The sequence below is a fragment of the Beta vulgaris genome, chromosome 6 (genome assembly GCF_026745355.1).
Source record: "Beta vulgaris subsp. vulgaris cultivar EL10 chromosome 6, EL10.2, whole genome shotgun sequence".
NCBI classification, from domain to species: Eukaryota; Viridiplantae; Streptophyta; class Magnoliopsida; order Caryophyllales; family Amaranthaceae; genus Beta; species Beta vulgaris.
In genome coordinates this window covers 18,268,339-18,284,973 of record NC_079207.1, presented here as the reverse complement: position 1 = coordinate 18,284,973, position 16,635 = coordinate 18,268,339, and the positions used below count along the sequence as shown (strand labels likewise).

The following is a 16,635-nucleotide window of genomic DNA, read 5'->3' as shown; positions in this document are numbered from 1 at the left end:
CGCTATGCAAGTTAAAGAGGGTATAAGAAAGGGGGGAACCTACCTTTTTGGCTGCAGTGGTTGAGACGAAGAAGGATGTGGTGGTGCAAGTGCCCAATGTGATCGCGCCAGTGCTGGAAGAGTATGAGGGGATCATGCCTGAAAATCTCCCTAAGAGACTTCCACCGAGAAAGGTTGTTGACCATGCAATAGAATTGGAATCAGTCGTTAGGCCACCTGCAAAGGCACCCTACTGAATGGGTCCATCCAAGTTAGTAGAACTTCGAAAGCAGTTGGATGGGTTGTTGGAATCTGGATTTATTCAGCTATCCAAGACCCCTTATGGTGCATCTGTTTTGTTCCACAAAAGGCAGATGAATCCCTCCACATGTGTATGGACTATAGGGCTTTGAATAAGGCTACGGTGAAGAACAAGTACCCGATCACGAGGACAGATGATTCATTTGACAGATTATTGAAGGCTACTTAATTCACCAAACTCAATCTGCATTCTGGTTATTGGCAGGTTAGGATTGTTGAAGGTGACAATTAAAAACCACTTGTGTAACTATATATGGTTCTTTTGAATTCCTTGTAATGTCGTTTGGGCTCACTAATTCCCTACCTACCTTCTATAATTTAATAAATGATGTTATTTACAAGTATCTCGATTGTTTTTGTGTTGTTTATTTGGATGACATAGTTGTGTACTCAAAAACGTTAGATGATCATGTTAGACATCTTAGGTTTCTCTTTGATAAACTAAGGGAGTATGAGCTATATGTAAAAAAAAAAAAAAAAAAAACAAGAAAAAAAAAAGAGAAATGTGAGTTTGCTAGATTTGAGATTATGTTCCTTGGACATAAAATCAGTAAAGGTAACGTGTGAATGGATGAGGCCAAGATTAAGGGCATTGTGGATTGGGAACAATTTAAATTTTTCCCGGAGTGACTATCATTTCTTGGTTTAGTCAATTATTATGGGAAGTTCATTAAATGTTATTCACATAAAGTATTATCGCTGACCGATTGGTTAAAGAAGAGTCAAGCGTGGTCATGGACAGAAAGGTGTCAATCTGCTTTTGAGCATTTGAAATCAACAATCACATCTGAGCCGATGCTCAAACTTCTAGAGTTTGACAAGCCATTTGAACTACACACTGATGCATTCGGCAAAGCTATTGGTGGAGTGCTGGTCCAAGATGCGACATAGAGATACTCAACACATGAGAAAGAAATGCTTGCGGTTGTGCATTGCTAGTGTATTTGGCGGTATTACTTGTTGGGAAGAAGTCTTTAGTGTTCACCGATAATGTTGCCAACACATTTCTCCAATCTCATAAGAACTTGTCACCTGAACAATCCCGTTGGATGGAATTTCTTGAGGAATACGATTTCACTTGGCAGCATAAGCCTAGTAGACATAATATGGTGTCGGATGCTCTTAGTCGTAAAACGCAAGAGGTGTTTGCGGCTATTTCAGCGATTGAGTTAAACTTTACCAAGCGAGTGCGTGAGGAAAGCAAGAACGATCCCGAGTATTTTTTTTGTGTGGTCAAGTAAAAGATGGTTCGGTGCAAAGGTACTGGATTGATAATGGGATGTTGTTGATAAAGGGACGTAAGTTGTACGTTCCCTCGGGAAAATTGAGGCATGAGTTGTAAGGTATGTTCATGATTCTATTTGGGCCGTCCACATTGGAAGGCGAAGGATGCAACCGTTGCTAGAAAGATATTATTTTTGGCCAAAAATGCGATGGGAAGTAGAGGCCTTTGTGAAGTCCTGACGTGTTTGTTGGTTTGATAAGACTGAGAAGCGCAAGGAGGCGGATCTTTTGCAGTCTTTATCCATTGCGGAGAAACCTTGGGTGTCGGTTTCCATGAATTTCATATATGGGTTTCTCGAAGTGAATGGACAATGGTCGATCATGTTTGTGGTAAATCAATTCTCGCAGTATGTTGTGTTTATTCCAGCCGTTAATGCATGTCCAGCCACGAAGCAGTGAAGCTTTTTCTTGGCTATGTAGTGAAGTATTTTGGGCTTCCGAGCGACATCATTAGTGGCGATGTTCAACTTGATGGGATCCCAACTTAAGTCTTCAACTGCGAACCATCCTCAAACGGATGGTCAGAGGGAGAGTATCAATGCCTTGTTGGAAGAGTACTTGCGGCTTTACGTGACGGCTTCACAGAAAAATTGGTTAGGACTCTTAGACACTGCTCAGTTTTGTTATAGATTGCATAAGAGTTCATCTACAGGGTTGAGTCCTTTTGAGTTGGCAATGGGGTGGCAGCCTCTAACGCCCCGATCCTTAATCACAATTAATACAAACCTTAATAAAATAGTCTCCTAATTTGACTCGAAATTTCGACAGCACCTCCTCTGAAAATTGGTCAACCCAAAGTGGGAAATAATTTAAACCTGTTTACAAACTCAATTCAATATAATATTCTTCATCTCAAAACCTAAAACCGTCAACGCTTTCGCGAAAACAACCTCAAGAGGGAATCAAACCCAATGACACTAATCAATATTACAAACTAATCAAAGAAATCTTCAATCAAAACTTCAACAAGACTAATATAACTAATACATATTTAAAACCCAAGTACAATTTACATTTGGAAGTCTTCGAATATAAAGTTCCTCTATGACTTTCCGTCCTCACCTTAAACTTCGCGAATCCAACAAGAAACCTGCTCTAGTATCAACTGCTCACCATTATACAGAGTATATGGATCATTACAGGTTCAACCCCACATGGGAAAGAACAACACAAACAAAACACAAATATAGCACACGTCAGCAAAAGCTGAGTACCAACACTCCACCTTAAGCAAAATAAGAAAGCATCCAAAACATGTACTTCACAAGATAAAAGTATAACTCAAATTCTCATTATATTCTTATATAAAGTTTCCCTTCTATAAACTTTCTATGTAAATCTATATCCATTCAAAGCCAAAGGATTTCGTATTTCGAAGCTACATTATATTCAATGCTCGTAATCATCAAGTTCCAAAACAAATTACATAGTCATGATAATTAAAATAACCATATAAATCATGTAGACAAGAATATAGTCAAATAGAGTTACCAATAAGTTCCATCACCGAAATCACAATGTAATCAAATAGTATGTTCACGACGTTTGAGTATCCTAATATATTAATAATGGATTCATCGAGTCCATAATCACGAGTAATTCATCTTTAATAATCAAATACGAGACGTGGAATAAATATCAATTATTATCAAGTTCAAAGATCATTTCATCAAACAAGAGTTATCAAATAATCCAAAGACAAAGTCAGAGTGGATCCGGGAGCCCCGGCCGACCCACTAAATAGTAAATGATAGACCCGGGAGTCCCGGCCGGTCTATAATAATGTAAACCCGGGATCCCCGGCCGGTTTACCAATAATATCAATGGCCAATAACCTATAGTGTGCACACCCCCAACTCAAGCTTTTATGTGACCCGGGAGCCCCGGCCGGCCACGCTAGAGAAGAGGACGGTTTAGTATCTTGCCACATACGGCGAATATCAATCAATCCAATATCTTCCCAATTCGGGCGAAGATAATATAAGAAAACATCTATATTTCCAATAGTTAGTCCATGTAATCTTTCATTTTCCATGATTAACATCTTTTAAGAAATCAAGAGCAATTAGGGTGGAATCTTTCTTTCACAATGATCCAAAAATCAATAACCTTCTCACGTATCAACCAAATCAGACAATATTATCAAGATTCCGGAATAACACGAGTTAATCGATGTATTCCATAACATTGTAGTTCATATTATGCATTTCAATCCAAATCAATTCTATACCATTCCCTATCCACATCGATATCCTCAATGATTTCATTACACAAATGAACCAATACATCTTATATCAGTGTAGTACATACGATATACTTGGATCCATATCAATCATATACAAGTCCATATCCATTTTAAGTAACATAGGAAAATAGCCTCATCAATTCAATCCACTAAGTTTTATGGTCACCTTTACAAGTAAATTAGTATATCTCAAGCAACTTTCATAGTCATCAAATAATATACAAAATCTCGAAGTCACACTCGAATTATCATTCTTCAATACAACACCAGAGAAGTAAGAATTCATAACTATTAACTCAATAGAAGAATCCATGTTTTAACCCCGATTTTAGTCGATTAGAGTATACTAAAACTTGACTCAAGCACCCATAATCATGCACATCTTAGGTGACTTCTAAGAATCTAATTTTTAACAATATTGCTTCTCTATAGTCCCATGGTTACAGTAAATTTCACAAATAGCATGAATTAAGTATCATGAAGTCTAGAATATGACTTATTTGGTCATAGTAATAGAAACCTTAATAAGACCTGAGATTTAGGTGCTCAATCTATCAATGATTATCCAGAAGCAAACTTAGTCCCCTATAGCGAAATCATTTCACAATGATCAAATAATCAATAATATGAAAGGCACCACAATTACACAACTAATCAATCCCTTCCATTTCAAGTGTAACTCATACCATATACTTCAAATTCAATAAATCAACTCCATACCATTCCATATTTTTCACTTCAAATAAGTCCATTAATCTATCATAGGTCATATCTTATAACACAAAAATTTGTAAAGCTGAAAAGATACTCACCGTAGTTAACCATAACACTATCCGCTACATTTCAATTTATTAACAATAATTTAGTATGATCTATGTAACTAAGATAGTAATTTACATAGAATAATAATCGATCTATGCTAGAATAACCTATACTCTATTTCAAATGAACCGACAAATGTTTTATAATCATATTGATCACATCTTTTCATATATACCCATTAAAGAATTCAAGAACATCTCTTAATAAATAACTATAAAGAATCTCATTTAGACTAATTAGGAATCGAAATAGCTCTTTACTCCATAATCTTAAGTCCTAACTGAGAATTTCATATGGTATACATTGAAAGTTGTCATCTTCAAGTATTACATTATAAATGCAATCCTGAATAAAGTCACCACTACTAATATGAACTCTACTTTCGATGAACCAACAATTCTGTCTTCAATTGCGAGATACCACTCCACAATTTATTCTAATATAGACTTTAATTAGTAGTAACGCTTTATCCAACGACTTTATCCAATCTTCACAATTCATAACAAGTTTCAGTTACTTTAAGGTTAAATATTTGGCTTTAGGAAGCTACATATTTCAATCAGAACCTTCAATATGGTTTAAGATAAATCTGAAATTTAACCACTTTAAAGACATTCCAATTCCAACTATCCTGACATCAATGATTTATACATGAAAAATCTAGAATTTCATGAAAAGAATTTCTAAACATAACTCACATACTCAGATTTGATTTTACTAGAATCAAAAACATGAAAACTACTCATCAATATAACTAGCAAACTAAATCACAAATCAAAGAATATATAATTGAAATCAACCTCATAATTCCATCAAAGTTCAAAAGAGAAAACAATAGAGAAGCAAAAAGGGTGAGTGTGACACCTCACTGGCGGGCCAGAATTGAGCTGCAACACCGCGATAATGGCGGCAGCAGCATCGCGGGACAACAACGCAGCAGCGGCAACGACACCGACACAACAGCAGCAACACGGAACAACAACAAATCGAGCAGAGGAGAGAGAAAAAACAAGGCAACAACGCCGCCAATTCGCAATAACTCCACCACGACAGCGGTTTTGTTTGTGTTGTTCTTTCCCATGTGGGGTTGAACCTGTAATGATCCATATACTCTGTATAATGGTGAGCAGTTGATACTAGAGCAGGTTTCTTGTTGGATTCGCGAAGTTTATGGTGAGGACGGAAAGTCATAGAGGAACTTTATATTCGAAGACTTCCAAATGTAAATTGTACTTGGGTTTTAAATATGTATTAGTTATATTAGTCTTGTTGAAGTTTTGATTGAAGATTTCTTTGATTAGTTTGTAATATTGATTAGTGTCATTGGGTTTGATTCCCTCTTGAGGTTGTTTTCGCGAAAGCGTTGACGGTTTTAGGTTTTGAGATGAAGAATATTATATTGAATTGAGTTTGTAAACAGGTTTAAATTATTTCCCACTTTGGGTTGACCAATTTTCAGAGGAGGTGCTGTCGAAATTTCGAGTCAAATTAGGAGACTATTTTATTAAGGTTTGTATTAATTGTGATTAAGGATCGGGGCGTTAGACAGCCTCTAACCTCAGATGAGATAAACAGAGCAAGGATGTGGGTTGTCAGCCGCACATCGCTTTGCTAGCAGCCATCAAGAGTTGATGGAAGAGGCGAGGGATAAGAAGGTAGCTCACCGCATGAAAAAATATGCGGACAAAAGTAGGAGGCCTTTGGAATTCAGTGTTGGGGATAAAGTGTTGTTGAAACTTACACCCCAAATCTGGAAAAAAGATAGTACCAATTTCGAGATATGATGGTCCCTTTGGGGTTGTGCAAAAAGTTGATGCAGTAGCGTACAAGCTGAAGTTGCCGGAGAGATTAAAAGTTCATCCGACATTTCACGTGAGTTACCTAAAACCATATCATGAGGACATGTACGGCCTGCACAACATCAAAGCGAAACCCGCTGACAATTCGGAAACAGTTCACTAAGGAAGTGGAAATGATTCTGGATCGTCGTGTGTTGCGACAAAGTAAGAAGAATCAACGGATTGAGAACTTGGTCAAATGAAAAGATTGTACCGAGTCAGAGGTTTTGTGGGAGATAGACATTACACTTCGAGCACAAGGTTGAGGAGTCTTGACGAGGGCATCAAGCTTTTCGGGGGTGGCTTGTAAGACCCCCTGTGTGCCGGTGGGAGGGCATGGTGTCTCATTGGTCCGAGGCACACCTAGATCTACATTGGTTGAGTCAATATGGAGTATGACGGTGATGCGACGTCGTGAAAGCATATCATGGGCTAAGCCAAACCAAGGCATGTTGAGTGTGACCTTGGAAATATCCTAAGTGGATGTCATTTGATGTAGTTGGCTGAACTACTTGGTCTAGGGTGTGACTCGTGTGCGCTGGGAGCATGGTACCTTGTCTTAGCGTGTTGTGTGCATGGTGTAGCACCGTTGGATGCTTGGTCAAGTGTTGTGCACGTGTCCGTGATGGGTACGCGCTCAGTATTAAGTAAACAGTAAACAAGTGTAGGAAATAAGGGTGTGTGTAAGCCACACGCCAGTGTAAGGGGAAATGTGCGGAGCGACGCGACGCAATAATTAACATTTACGATTACTGGTGACTGGGCACAAGAGCCGCATATTCAAGCGCACCTCTTGGAGTAATACTGCCATGTTTGTGCCCGCATATTTAGGGGCTTATCTTAGTCATCATTGCCTATATACATACAACCTTGATGCCTGTCCAAGAAGGTCAGAAAAATGTACGAACAATACTATGAAATAAAAGTGTTGTGCTTTATTATATATGTTGAGTGTGAATTAATGTAGAAAAGTTATTATACGATTATCTTGTTAGACTAGTTAGATTATGATCTAGCACCCTCACGACAAAAATGAAAATTACACTGTGATAATCCTCCCATTATTGACTTGCTTATGGCAGGTAATGAGGTTATTTTTAATGACCCGATCTGCTATTGCGCAATGACCCAAATTGCCCCGCCCAATAACAGATCCTATGCTGTCAAAAAAAAAAAACTAATCCTACCAACATCTGTGTTTTTATACACTACTTTTATGTCCCCAAACATTGATACTTTTATGCATAATTAAAAATTCAAAAGCTGATATTTAGAAACTACTACTATGCATAAGCACCAACCTTGAACTATTCATAGTTCAAGACATTAAACTCGCTTGTTTCCATTAGGCCATTTGAGCAAGTCTTGTATCAACTATCAGCTAGTTCTTATTGTACAATTTAGGAATACTGAATACTTTACCAAAAGTACATTGACAAAATTTGCACCACATTGTAATACACAAGTATGTCCTAGATATCCATTTTCATTTTGACTCCATACAAATAATTCCAATTCCACTAATAACCACCTTAATCTTTTAACAGCAATGAAAATTTGTCTACTTTGACTACTACTAACAGAACAGACTGCAAGTACAATTAAGCAACCTTCATTTCTCGAATGATCAAAAGTTACAAGGATCATTGTTTCTTTCCCTATTTATTCACAGTATATTGTCTACAAAAGAACTTCTCATATTAGCAACACGCTCTACAGTATTTCCGCACAAACAGAACTCCAAATGTCACTATTTATCACTTGAGCCAAATATTTCACTTTTGAACTCATCTATCTTGGACCCGAATTCTTCTCTATTTTTCTGGAAAACATAATGAACCACAAGCTCGTTAGTAAGGCCTAAAGAAAGTGGGACAAAGTACAACTTCTCAAGTGGACAAGTCTACCAAAACAGCCAGTATAAATTGAAGTTCTAGTGAAGCACTACCTTAAATAGAAGATACCGCGTGGTAAACCAAACTGTATAGCCTAGACCCACAACTTCCATCAGTTTCGGAAACTGTTCCAATATTAACCAACTTGATTCAGGCAACACAATAAAGTTCTAAAAGCATGTTACAAAATACTAGTATTTGATTTCTCCTTGAGTTCAAGTAAAAGACTCATACCACAGGGATAGAATCAATTGCACCTATGATGGCTGAAAGCAACCACACAGCAACAAGACCACCACCACCATACAGAAGATATGTCGGTGAATCTTCAACATCCAACTGCAAACAGGAATAGTGTTGTTTTAGTGATTATTAGAGACAACTCAATGAAGACAGCAATGCACAACTACAGTTTCACATATAAGGTTGAATACTACAGTCGGGGTGATAATTAGCAAACATATGCAAAGGTGTTGCGAGACACCATGAGTCCATGACTATAAGGGAGCATGTAATCCACTGCTTATGTAGTGAAAACAATTTACGCCTGCTTTTACTTGGGAATTGGGTCTAGAAATTAATCTTAAAAGGTGTCCCAATTATAGATCATGACTAATTGCACATGCATAATTCTCCGAAGGGACAAGGGTCTAAAATCTTTTTTACTACTACAAAAGCAGAAAATAAGTATCAAGATTATGCTGTTCAGGTAATCGCTCAGTATTGACATGATTGTCAATAGAACATTAAGCATTAGCTGCTTTCTTTAATCTCAATGAATATCATCATGCAGCATACAGAACATGTAAAATCAAACTATATCTTTAAAAATTATAAGGAGTTTGAAGATTATAGGCATATAGCAATTAACAACTTATAGTGCAATGAAACTAACTTTCTTTGCACACTGTTTTACAAAACTTCTTCACTATTACAATCTTACCATAATAGCAGAAAAATACGTATCGAGATTATGCTGCTCAGGTAACCGCTCAGTATTGACATGATTGTCAATAGAACATTAAGCATTAGCTGCTTTCTTTAATCTCAATGAATATCATCATGGCAGCATATTACCAATTTACCATGTAAAATCATATTTTTTTTAACAGAAAAAAGATAAAAATTGGAAGGGGTTTTAAGATTATAGCAATCAACAGCTTATAGTGCAATGAAACTACTTTTCTTTACACACTATTTTACAAAAGCTTTTTTACTATTAAAATCATATAATAGCATAAAAATATTGTATCAAGATTATGCTGCTCAGGTAACCGCTCAGTATTGACATGATTGCCAATAGAACATTAAGCATTAGCTGCTTTCTTTAATCTCAATGAATATCATCATGGCAGCATATCACCATGTAAAATCATATTTTTTTAACAGAAAAAAGATAAAAATTGGAAGCGGTTTTAAGATTATAGCAATCAACAGCTTATAGTGCAATGAAACTACTTTTCTTTACACACAATTTACAAAAGCTTTTTTACTATTAAAATCATACTATAATAGCAGAAAAATATTGTATCAAGATTATGCTGCTCAGGTAACCGCTCAGTATTGACATGATTGTCAATAGAACATTAAGCATTAGCTGCTTTCTTTAAAATCAATTAATATCATCATGGCAGCATATAGAAACATGTAAAATCAAAATGCTTTTAAAAAGATATAAATTAAAAGAGATTTTAACAGTATAGCAGTTAACAGTTTATAGTGCAATGAAACTACCTTTCTTCATACACTTTTCACATACTTCATAAACTTCATGTTAAGAAGATGTATGATTGAAAGATATTTGACAGAAAACAGAAGTCTGAAAAGCTGAAATGATTGTTTAATGGAGGTGGGGAGATGTTAAATTTTAAGTCTAAATTTTCTATCAATGCAAGCATGACAGGTTTATCATTTTAGATTTCCTTCAAAAATATTATAGAATAAATATAGATGATGAGCATATGTTCCAACTTTCACAATTTATGCTCATATTGCTCATGTGGCTTCCTAATACCATATTTTAGATTCATTGAAGTACCTGCAATTTTTTTTATCAAAGAGCCTCAATAAAACCAAAAAAAAAGAAGTATCCAGATTATGCTGCTCAGCTAACCGCTCAGTGTTGACAAGCTTGTCAACAGAACATTAAGCATTAGTTGCTTTCATTAATCTCAATGAGTATCATCATGGCAGCATACAAGAAATCTAAAATAATATTTTTCTGAAAACTATAAGGGTTTTTGACACTAAAGCAATTAGCAACTTGTAGAGCAATGGAACTGGCTTTCAAGAGGCAACCATCTGAAAGTTCATACAAGGTATTCCTTTCTTTTTAGGCAAGGCGGAAGATAAAAACTTGATGCAATTAATCATTGGTGGACCAAATAGTAGCCTACTATAAAAAAAAACATCAAATTAAAAGCAACCAAATGTTAAAAAGTACCAGTGCTCGTATATCAAATAGTATTAAGGTGAAGATCAAGCATTTAAACACACTAATAAAGCATAAATCAGTAAAAATGTTTAATTGTGAAGTTGTTTGTCTAGAATGTCTTTGAAGCCAAATCGATAAGGATTTCCTTATCAACTTCAAACACCCTCTCTTTCACATGAAGAATTAGAGATAAAAATGTCAGCATACTTGGTGATAAAATCATCAAACATTATAACAAAGCTCTCAATAAGCTTTACTTTCATCAATAATCATATCAATAAGGCAATGTCAACTATACAAAGGGCCTAAAACACACTCTCAAAAAGAAAGAAGAACATGTGATGTACATATATTATGATGCAGGGAGGAGAGGGAGACATAATATTGCTCAGGTAACTGCTCAGGTCGGCATTAATGCCGAACAATCACAAAGCATTAGCATAATGCTTTCCTAATAATTTGAAATCATCATGGCAACATCATCTTAACAATAGCAATAGTAGTCAGCAATTCATGAAGAAAAAAAAAATATATTTCATGAGAGTTGGAACCATATGCTTTGGACAACATACATAAGAGATCTTACAAAATCAATTTCAAAAGAAGCGGTATAAGTCCAAAACTATCGTTCAGACAAAAATACAAGAAAAAGAAAAAGACAAAACTTAACCACACCAAAAAGAATTGCATAAAATTGAACTTCATGAAGATAAAACACAAACCTCAACATTAAGCTTATTCAAAAGCTCTTTAAGCGGCTGCAAAAATTCATTATCAGAAGATGATTCTCCAACTTCCGATTCTTGTTCTGATTGCTTCATCTCGTCGTATACTCCTTCATCCTCCTTCACACTAACAATCACAGGCGCAAAATTATCAACTGTAGCTTCATCTTCAAGAGTCGCAAATGCTGAATCACTTTTCTCATCTGTAAATTTATTTGATGATTCATCCGAATTTACTCTCAATAATGTGCTCTTGTTTGTAAGGGAAACTATTCCTGTAAGTCAAACAACACCATTACAAATTTAAAATCATCAAAAAATACTCACCAAACATTAAAAATAAATTAACCTAGATCTTAATCTCAAAAAAACATAACTAATTAAGTATACACAAACCAAATTGAAAATTTCATTTGCCTAAATTTCAAATTCAAAAAAAATACGCAAAAAAAGTTAATCAATAAACTAACAAGTAAAATGTGAGAAAGCTTCGATAGAGAACAGTATAAAATGAAAAAGAATAAATTAATTGGAGCAACGAACCTGGAAAATGAGAAAAATTCTTTATAGAAAAACGAAGATTAGAAGAATCAGGGAAGAAACGGTGAGAAGGTGAGAGTGGAAGAGGCGGAGTTGAGAGAACACCACGTATAGTACAGAGCTCCATTTTCTCTCTCTTCTTCAACCTCCTTCAAATTTCCAGCTGAAGATTTCAGCGAAAAAGATGAAAATTAGGGTTTATGTTTCTCTAGTTTCAATTTCTGTTGTTTTTAAAATTTTGTTGCGTGGAAGCAAGTATGGTGTGAGAGTGGTAGACTGGTAGTCCACGAGTTGGTCATTTATAGAATTGTTTATGTGGGATGTTTATATGGGCTTAGGTCAATACTCAATAGAGATGAAGGAGCCCAATGAAGGTTAATTTTGGCTTTTGGGCCCGATGATGACCGCGGCGAAATTTGGAGTTGAGGCTTAAAGAAGTGTATTATGGAGTAGGAGTGTAGTGTAGGTAGCCGACGTCCGGAATCAGGGTAGGGGGAAAGAATCTCCTGAGTTTATATTTGCCAGCTAATTGAATCAATCTAGGACAACTCACGCATTCCTCCCACCCTCACTCGCTACATATATCTCTTGCTTTCACTCACTTATTCCCCATATCATCGCCTCCTTTTAGCGTACATCAGTCTTGTATGCACGCTGTGTGTGCGGTGACATTTTTTACTTACTCTTATTATTAAATTATAAAATTAATTGGTTAATTATAATTTTAATTGAATAATTATCATAGACACGTATGAGTTCACCTAGTTTCATTTTGGTTTTTAGAATGATACTTTTATTTTCGATTTTAAAATTTGAATTGATTTGTATTATCTTCAAGAAAAATTGCACCTAGATAACATTTTTTTGTTAAATTCTAAGAGTCTGGTTCCCTTTGCGTTATGTGAACTAGAATTTTTTGCACGCGATGCGTGCTTGAATTTTTTTCAAAACAAAAACTCGATTGTCTTCGGCATAAAAGTCAAAATTTGAACATTAGACATACGAAGAATAATTGTTTTTAGTTGCAAAATTTGATTAGTTTAGTTTCTGTCACTTAAGTCGCACACCATTATTTTTTATTTTTTTTTACTTTTCAAAGTTAAATTCTATGAACAGAACATCAAATTCATTGAATTTATTTATGTTTCTAATATTATAATTTTTTAGTTGAGTTTTGAATTAAGTACAATACTTCATAAATTGTTTCATAGGTTGTAGTTTGTAAGTGAATTTTTTAAGTTTTTGTAAAGTTTTCTCATGTTAGTGATTTGCATAACGTAAATTATGCAATTTTATGATTTTAGTTGACTTATGAGTTATTGTTATAATTATATTTTTCGTATTATTGTTTCAATCCCCTTTGATTTGTAAGTGAATTTGTAATTTTGAATAGGAAGGGGATAGCATAGTCTCTTCATTCGGGGACACCATAGCTCCCCCCTTCCGTTATATAATAGAGATATGTTGTACTTTAATTCTTGAATGATATTTTACATAAACCTTCACTAGTAGAATAAATGTTATTTGTTGCGGTGATATTACTGCGGTTTTACCTATACGCAGCAATATAAATACGCAGCAATATAACACGCAAAAAAAAAGAAAAAATAGAAAATATTGTTACGGTTCCCGCCCAAAACCGTAGCAATATTGTCCAACGGATTAATTTTGAACAAAATGTGGGGCCCAGGCCAGCTAATATTGCTGCGGTTTCCAAGTAGGACCGCAACAATATATTAAAAAAACATTTTTTTAATATATTGTCGCGGTCCTACGTGGAAACCACAGCAATATAAAGGCTTAATATATATTAGTCGGTTAAATCGCAACATTTTTTTACAAAACCCTAAATCTAACCTAAAGGTCGCGCCTCCCTCCTTCTCCCCCCTCCTCTCACTCCTACTCCTTCCTCTCTCATTTTCGCAGATCTGCATTCTTTCTCCTTCACCCTCCTGCTTTCTCTCTCCTTCACCCTTTACCGTTCACCCTCCTGCATTCTCTCTCCTCTTTCTTCGCCGAAAATACACGGCCTCTATGTCCAGTTTCTTCGCCGGAAATACAGGGCGACAGTCGTCGCTCGCGTAGACGCTATCGACAGTCTTCGTTCCTTCTATCGTTCCACCGCTCGCGAAATACATGGCATCTATCATTCCACCGCTCGCAAAGTCGTCGCTCGACAGTCTACGTACCTAGAAGACCTCACAAGTCGTCGTCGCTCAGTGCGAAGCCTCGCCGTCGCTCAGTCCGAAACTTTGTCGTCGCTCAATCCGAAACCTTGTCGTCGCTCACAATTCGAGACCTCGCCGCTGCTTTGTTTAGATCTGATTTTTTTTTTTCCTTTTTTTCAGTTTTTTTCATTTTTATTTAGATCTAATGTTTAGATCTCTTTTCCGTTTTTTTTTTGATAAATTATGTTAAGAGCAGAGTTTTGATAAATTAGTTTAATTTTGGTTTTTGATGCTGATTTCATTTTTTAGATCTAGTTTGTTATTGATGCTGATTTCATTTTTCAGATCTGGTTTGATTATAGTTTCGTTTGCCTTTGCTCGTTTTGATTTCATCTTAAATGCTTACGGTTTTTTTTTCTGTTCTTTTTATTTTTTTAAGAATAATTTCTTTTTACCTGTCTAGTGCATATTGCTACGAGTCCTACCATATAAACCGCAGCAATATTACCTTTTTGTTTTTTAATTTATAATATTGCTGCAATATTGGGCCAGAAACCGCTACAATATTACGTGTTAAACAAGTAAAAAATTATAATATTGCTGCGGTTTGGCCTAAGAACCGCAGCAATATTTGAAGATATTGCTGCGGTTTAAAACCGCGACAATATTATTAATACCTATTGCTGCCCCCTTAATTGATGCGCGCCCAAAACCGCAGCAATATTATTATATTGCTGCCCCCTTAATTGCTGCGCGTCCAAAACCGCAGCAATAGGGCACTTTTTAACCGCAGCAAATAGCATTTATTCTACTAGTGCTTTTTACCTTGATAATTAATCGCTATTATATAATAGAAAAGATAGGTCCAAATATGTGTAAAATTTTCATTATATATAGGAAACGCTATAAAAAAAGTAAATGTTTTTTTTCCTTGTCTAACTTCTAAATTATGATTTCACTACAAATACACCTCTATTTTTTTATCATGACCCACCATTAATTGTGAATGGTTCTTGAGAATAGTGATTTGTAAGTAATTTTTTGTAAATGTTTTTGTATGTGTTGGCGTTCTAGGTTATTAGTTTTAGTTTGTATGTTAATTTTAAGTTTTAATAAAGTTTCCTGATTATTTGAGTGATTTGCGTGATTTTTATAACGTAATTTTCTCAATTGTATGAGTGATTTGTAAAGTTTCCTCTTTTAAGTGATTTGTGAGTGAGTGTTGTAAATTAATTTTCGGTAGTTTTCTTTGAGTGCCGGTTTTGATTTTGACATTCCTTTTGTAATTTAGAAAGGGAAGGGGGCAAAATAGGCATTTCAAAAGAGGACACCATTGCTCTCCCCTTCTATTATATAATAGAGATTTGATAAATCATTTTTATTTAGTGTTTTTAGGCATATTTAGGTTGCATATTTAGAGCATATTGATTCATATAGTTGCATTTTAATTTCCATTAGCATGGATTATCTATTATGTGCTCTATTACGCTTCGTTTGTGGTTTTCTTAATGTTTTAGATAGTTTCATAGCTATTTGGACGTTTCCGAAGCGATTTTGGATGAATTGGATAATTCTTGTAAATGGAGTTGATGAATGGTGGCTTTTGATCGGTGAATTTATGTTCGTGGACTATTCTCTTGTTCCTTATAATCATATGATGTGAAGTAGCTTCCATGAGGATCGTGCATTATTTTCGAAGTGATAAAAACCGACATATCTTTACTATTTTGATCATAACTCGAATTCTACAAATCGGATGGAAGTGATTCAAGTTGTAGTGGAAACTACACTTAAAGATCTTCGCAATGATAGGTCACACACCTACAAATGATTCCTATAACGCAAGAAATAGCCTTCGAAAGTTGACCCAGGAAGCTGCCACAATTCCGGCGCCCAATGGGCTACCGCCTATGCATTGTCAAAGCTTGCTGCCTAGCCCGCTGGCTGGCCAGCGCCTAATGGCTTAACGGCTATGCATTGTCGAGCTCGCTGCCTAGCTCGCTGGCTGGCCAGCTCCCAATGGTGAGCCTCGACGTAAGCTCGTGGTCGACGTCGCTACTACCGTCCAATCATCAAACTTATTTTTATTAGTTTACTTTCTTATTTCCTTTTTCTTTGGACTCATTAAAAGATTAGATTAGAGGAAAATATAGAAGGGGGAGATTTATTTTATTTTTCTCTCATGCTTTTATTCCTAAAAAAACTCTAGTATTACGTTATTTTCTTCATCTCTTTCCTTGAAACCCTAGTTTTTGCTTCTCTTCCATTAATTCAAGTTCTAGAGGTATTCTTCCATTATTTTTCTTCTTTATTAATATTTTCTATTGCCTTTCTATTGCTTTATTATTATTTTCATTATTTTTCAATCATGAATTCTAGGTTAA

The 16,635-nt window shown here is 35.5% G+C and overlaps 1 protein-coding gene and 6 non-coding genes across 7 annotated transcripts; all 7 read right to left on the bottom strand.

Annotated features, from left to right (window-relative positions):
• Positions 1-7,896: 7,896 nt before the first annotated feature.
• On the bottom strand, positions 7,897-12,447 carry LOC104896061 (protein CURVATURE THYLAKOID 1D, chloroplastic). Its single transcript, XM_010682746.4, has 5 exons — positions 12,087-12,447; positions 11,541-11,818; positions 8,619-8,723; positions 8,438-8,509; positions 7,897-8,311 (listed from the first exon to the last, which is right to left on the bottom strand). Exons 1-5 carry the CDS (start codon positions 12,208-12,210, stop codon positions 8,240-8,242), a joined length of 651 nt encoding a protein of 216 aa, XP_010681048.2. The 5' UTR covers positions 12,211-12,447; the 3' UTR covers positions 7,897-8,239.
• On the bottom strand, positions 9,086-9,177 carry LOC125499264 (small nucleolar RNA snoR128). The gene has a single exon (XR_007275979.1). It is a non-coding gene; the product is annotated as a small nucleolar RNA snoR128 (small nucleolar RNA).
• On the bottom strand, positions 9,361-9,453 carry LOC125499261 (small nucleolar RNA snoR128). Its single transcript, XR_007275976.1, has one exon. It is a non-coding gene; the product is annotated as a small nucleolar RNA snoR128 (small nucleolar RNA).
• LOC125499263 (small nucleolar RNA snoR128) lies at positions 9,647-9,739 on the bottom strand. Its single transcript, XR_007275978.1, has one exon. It is a non-coding gene; the product is annotated as a small nucleolar RNA snoR128 (small nucleolar RNA).
• LOC125499260 (small nucleolar RNA snoR128) lies at positions 9,926-10,018 on the bottom strand. The gene has a single exon (XR_007275975.1). It is a non-coding gene; the product is annotated as a small nucleolar RNA snoR128 (small nucleolar RNA).
• On the bottom strand, positions 10,485-10,577 carry LOC125499258 (small nucleolar RNA snoR128). Its single transcript, XR_007275973.1, has one exon. It is a non-coding gene; the product is annotated as a small nucleolar RNA snoR128 (small nucleolar RNA).
• Positions 11,203-11,295, bottom strand: LOC125499262 (small nucleolar RNA snoR128). The gene has a single exon (XR_007275977.1). It is a non-coding gene; the product is annotated as a small nucleolar RNA snoR128 (small nucleolar RNA).
• Positions 12,448-16,635: the final 4,188 nt, after the last annotated feature.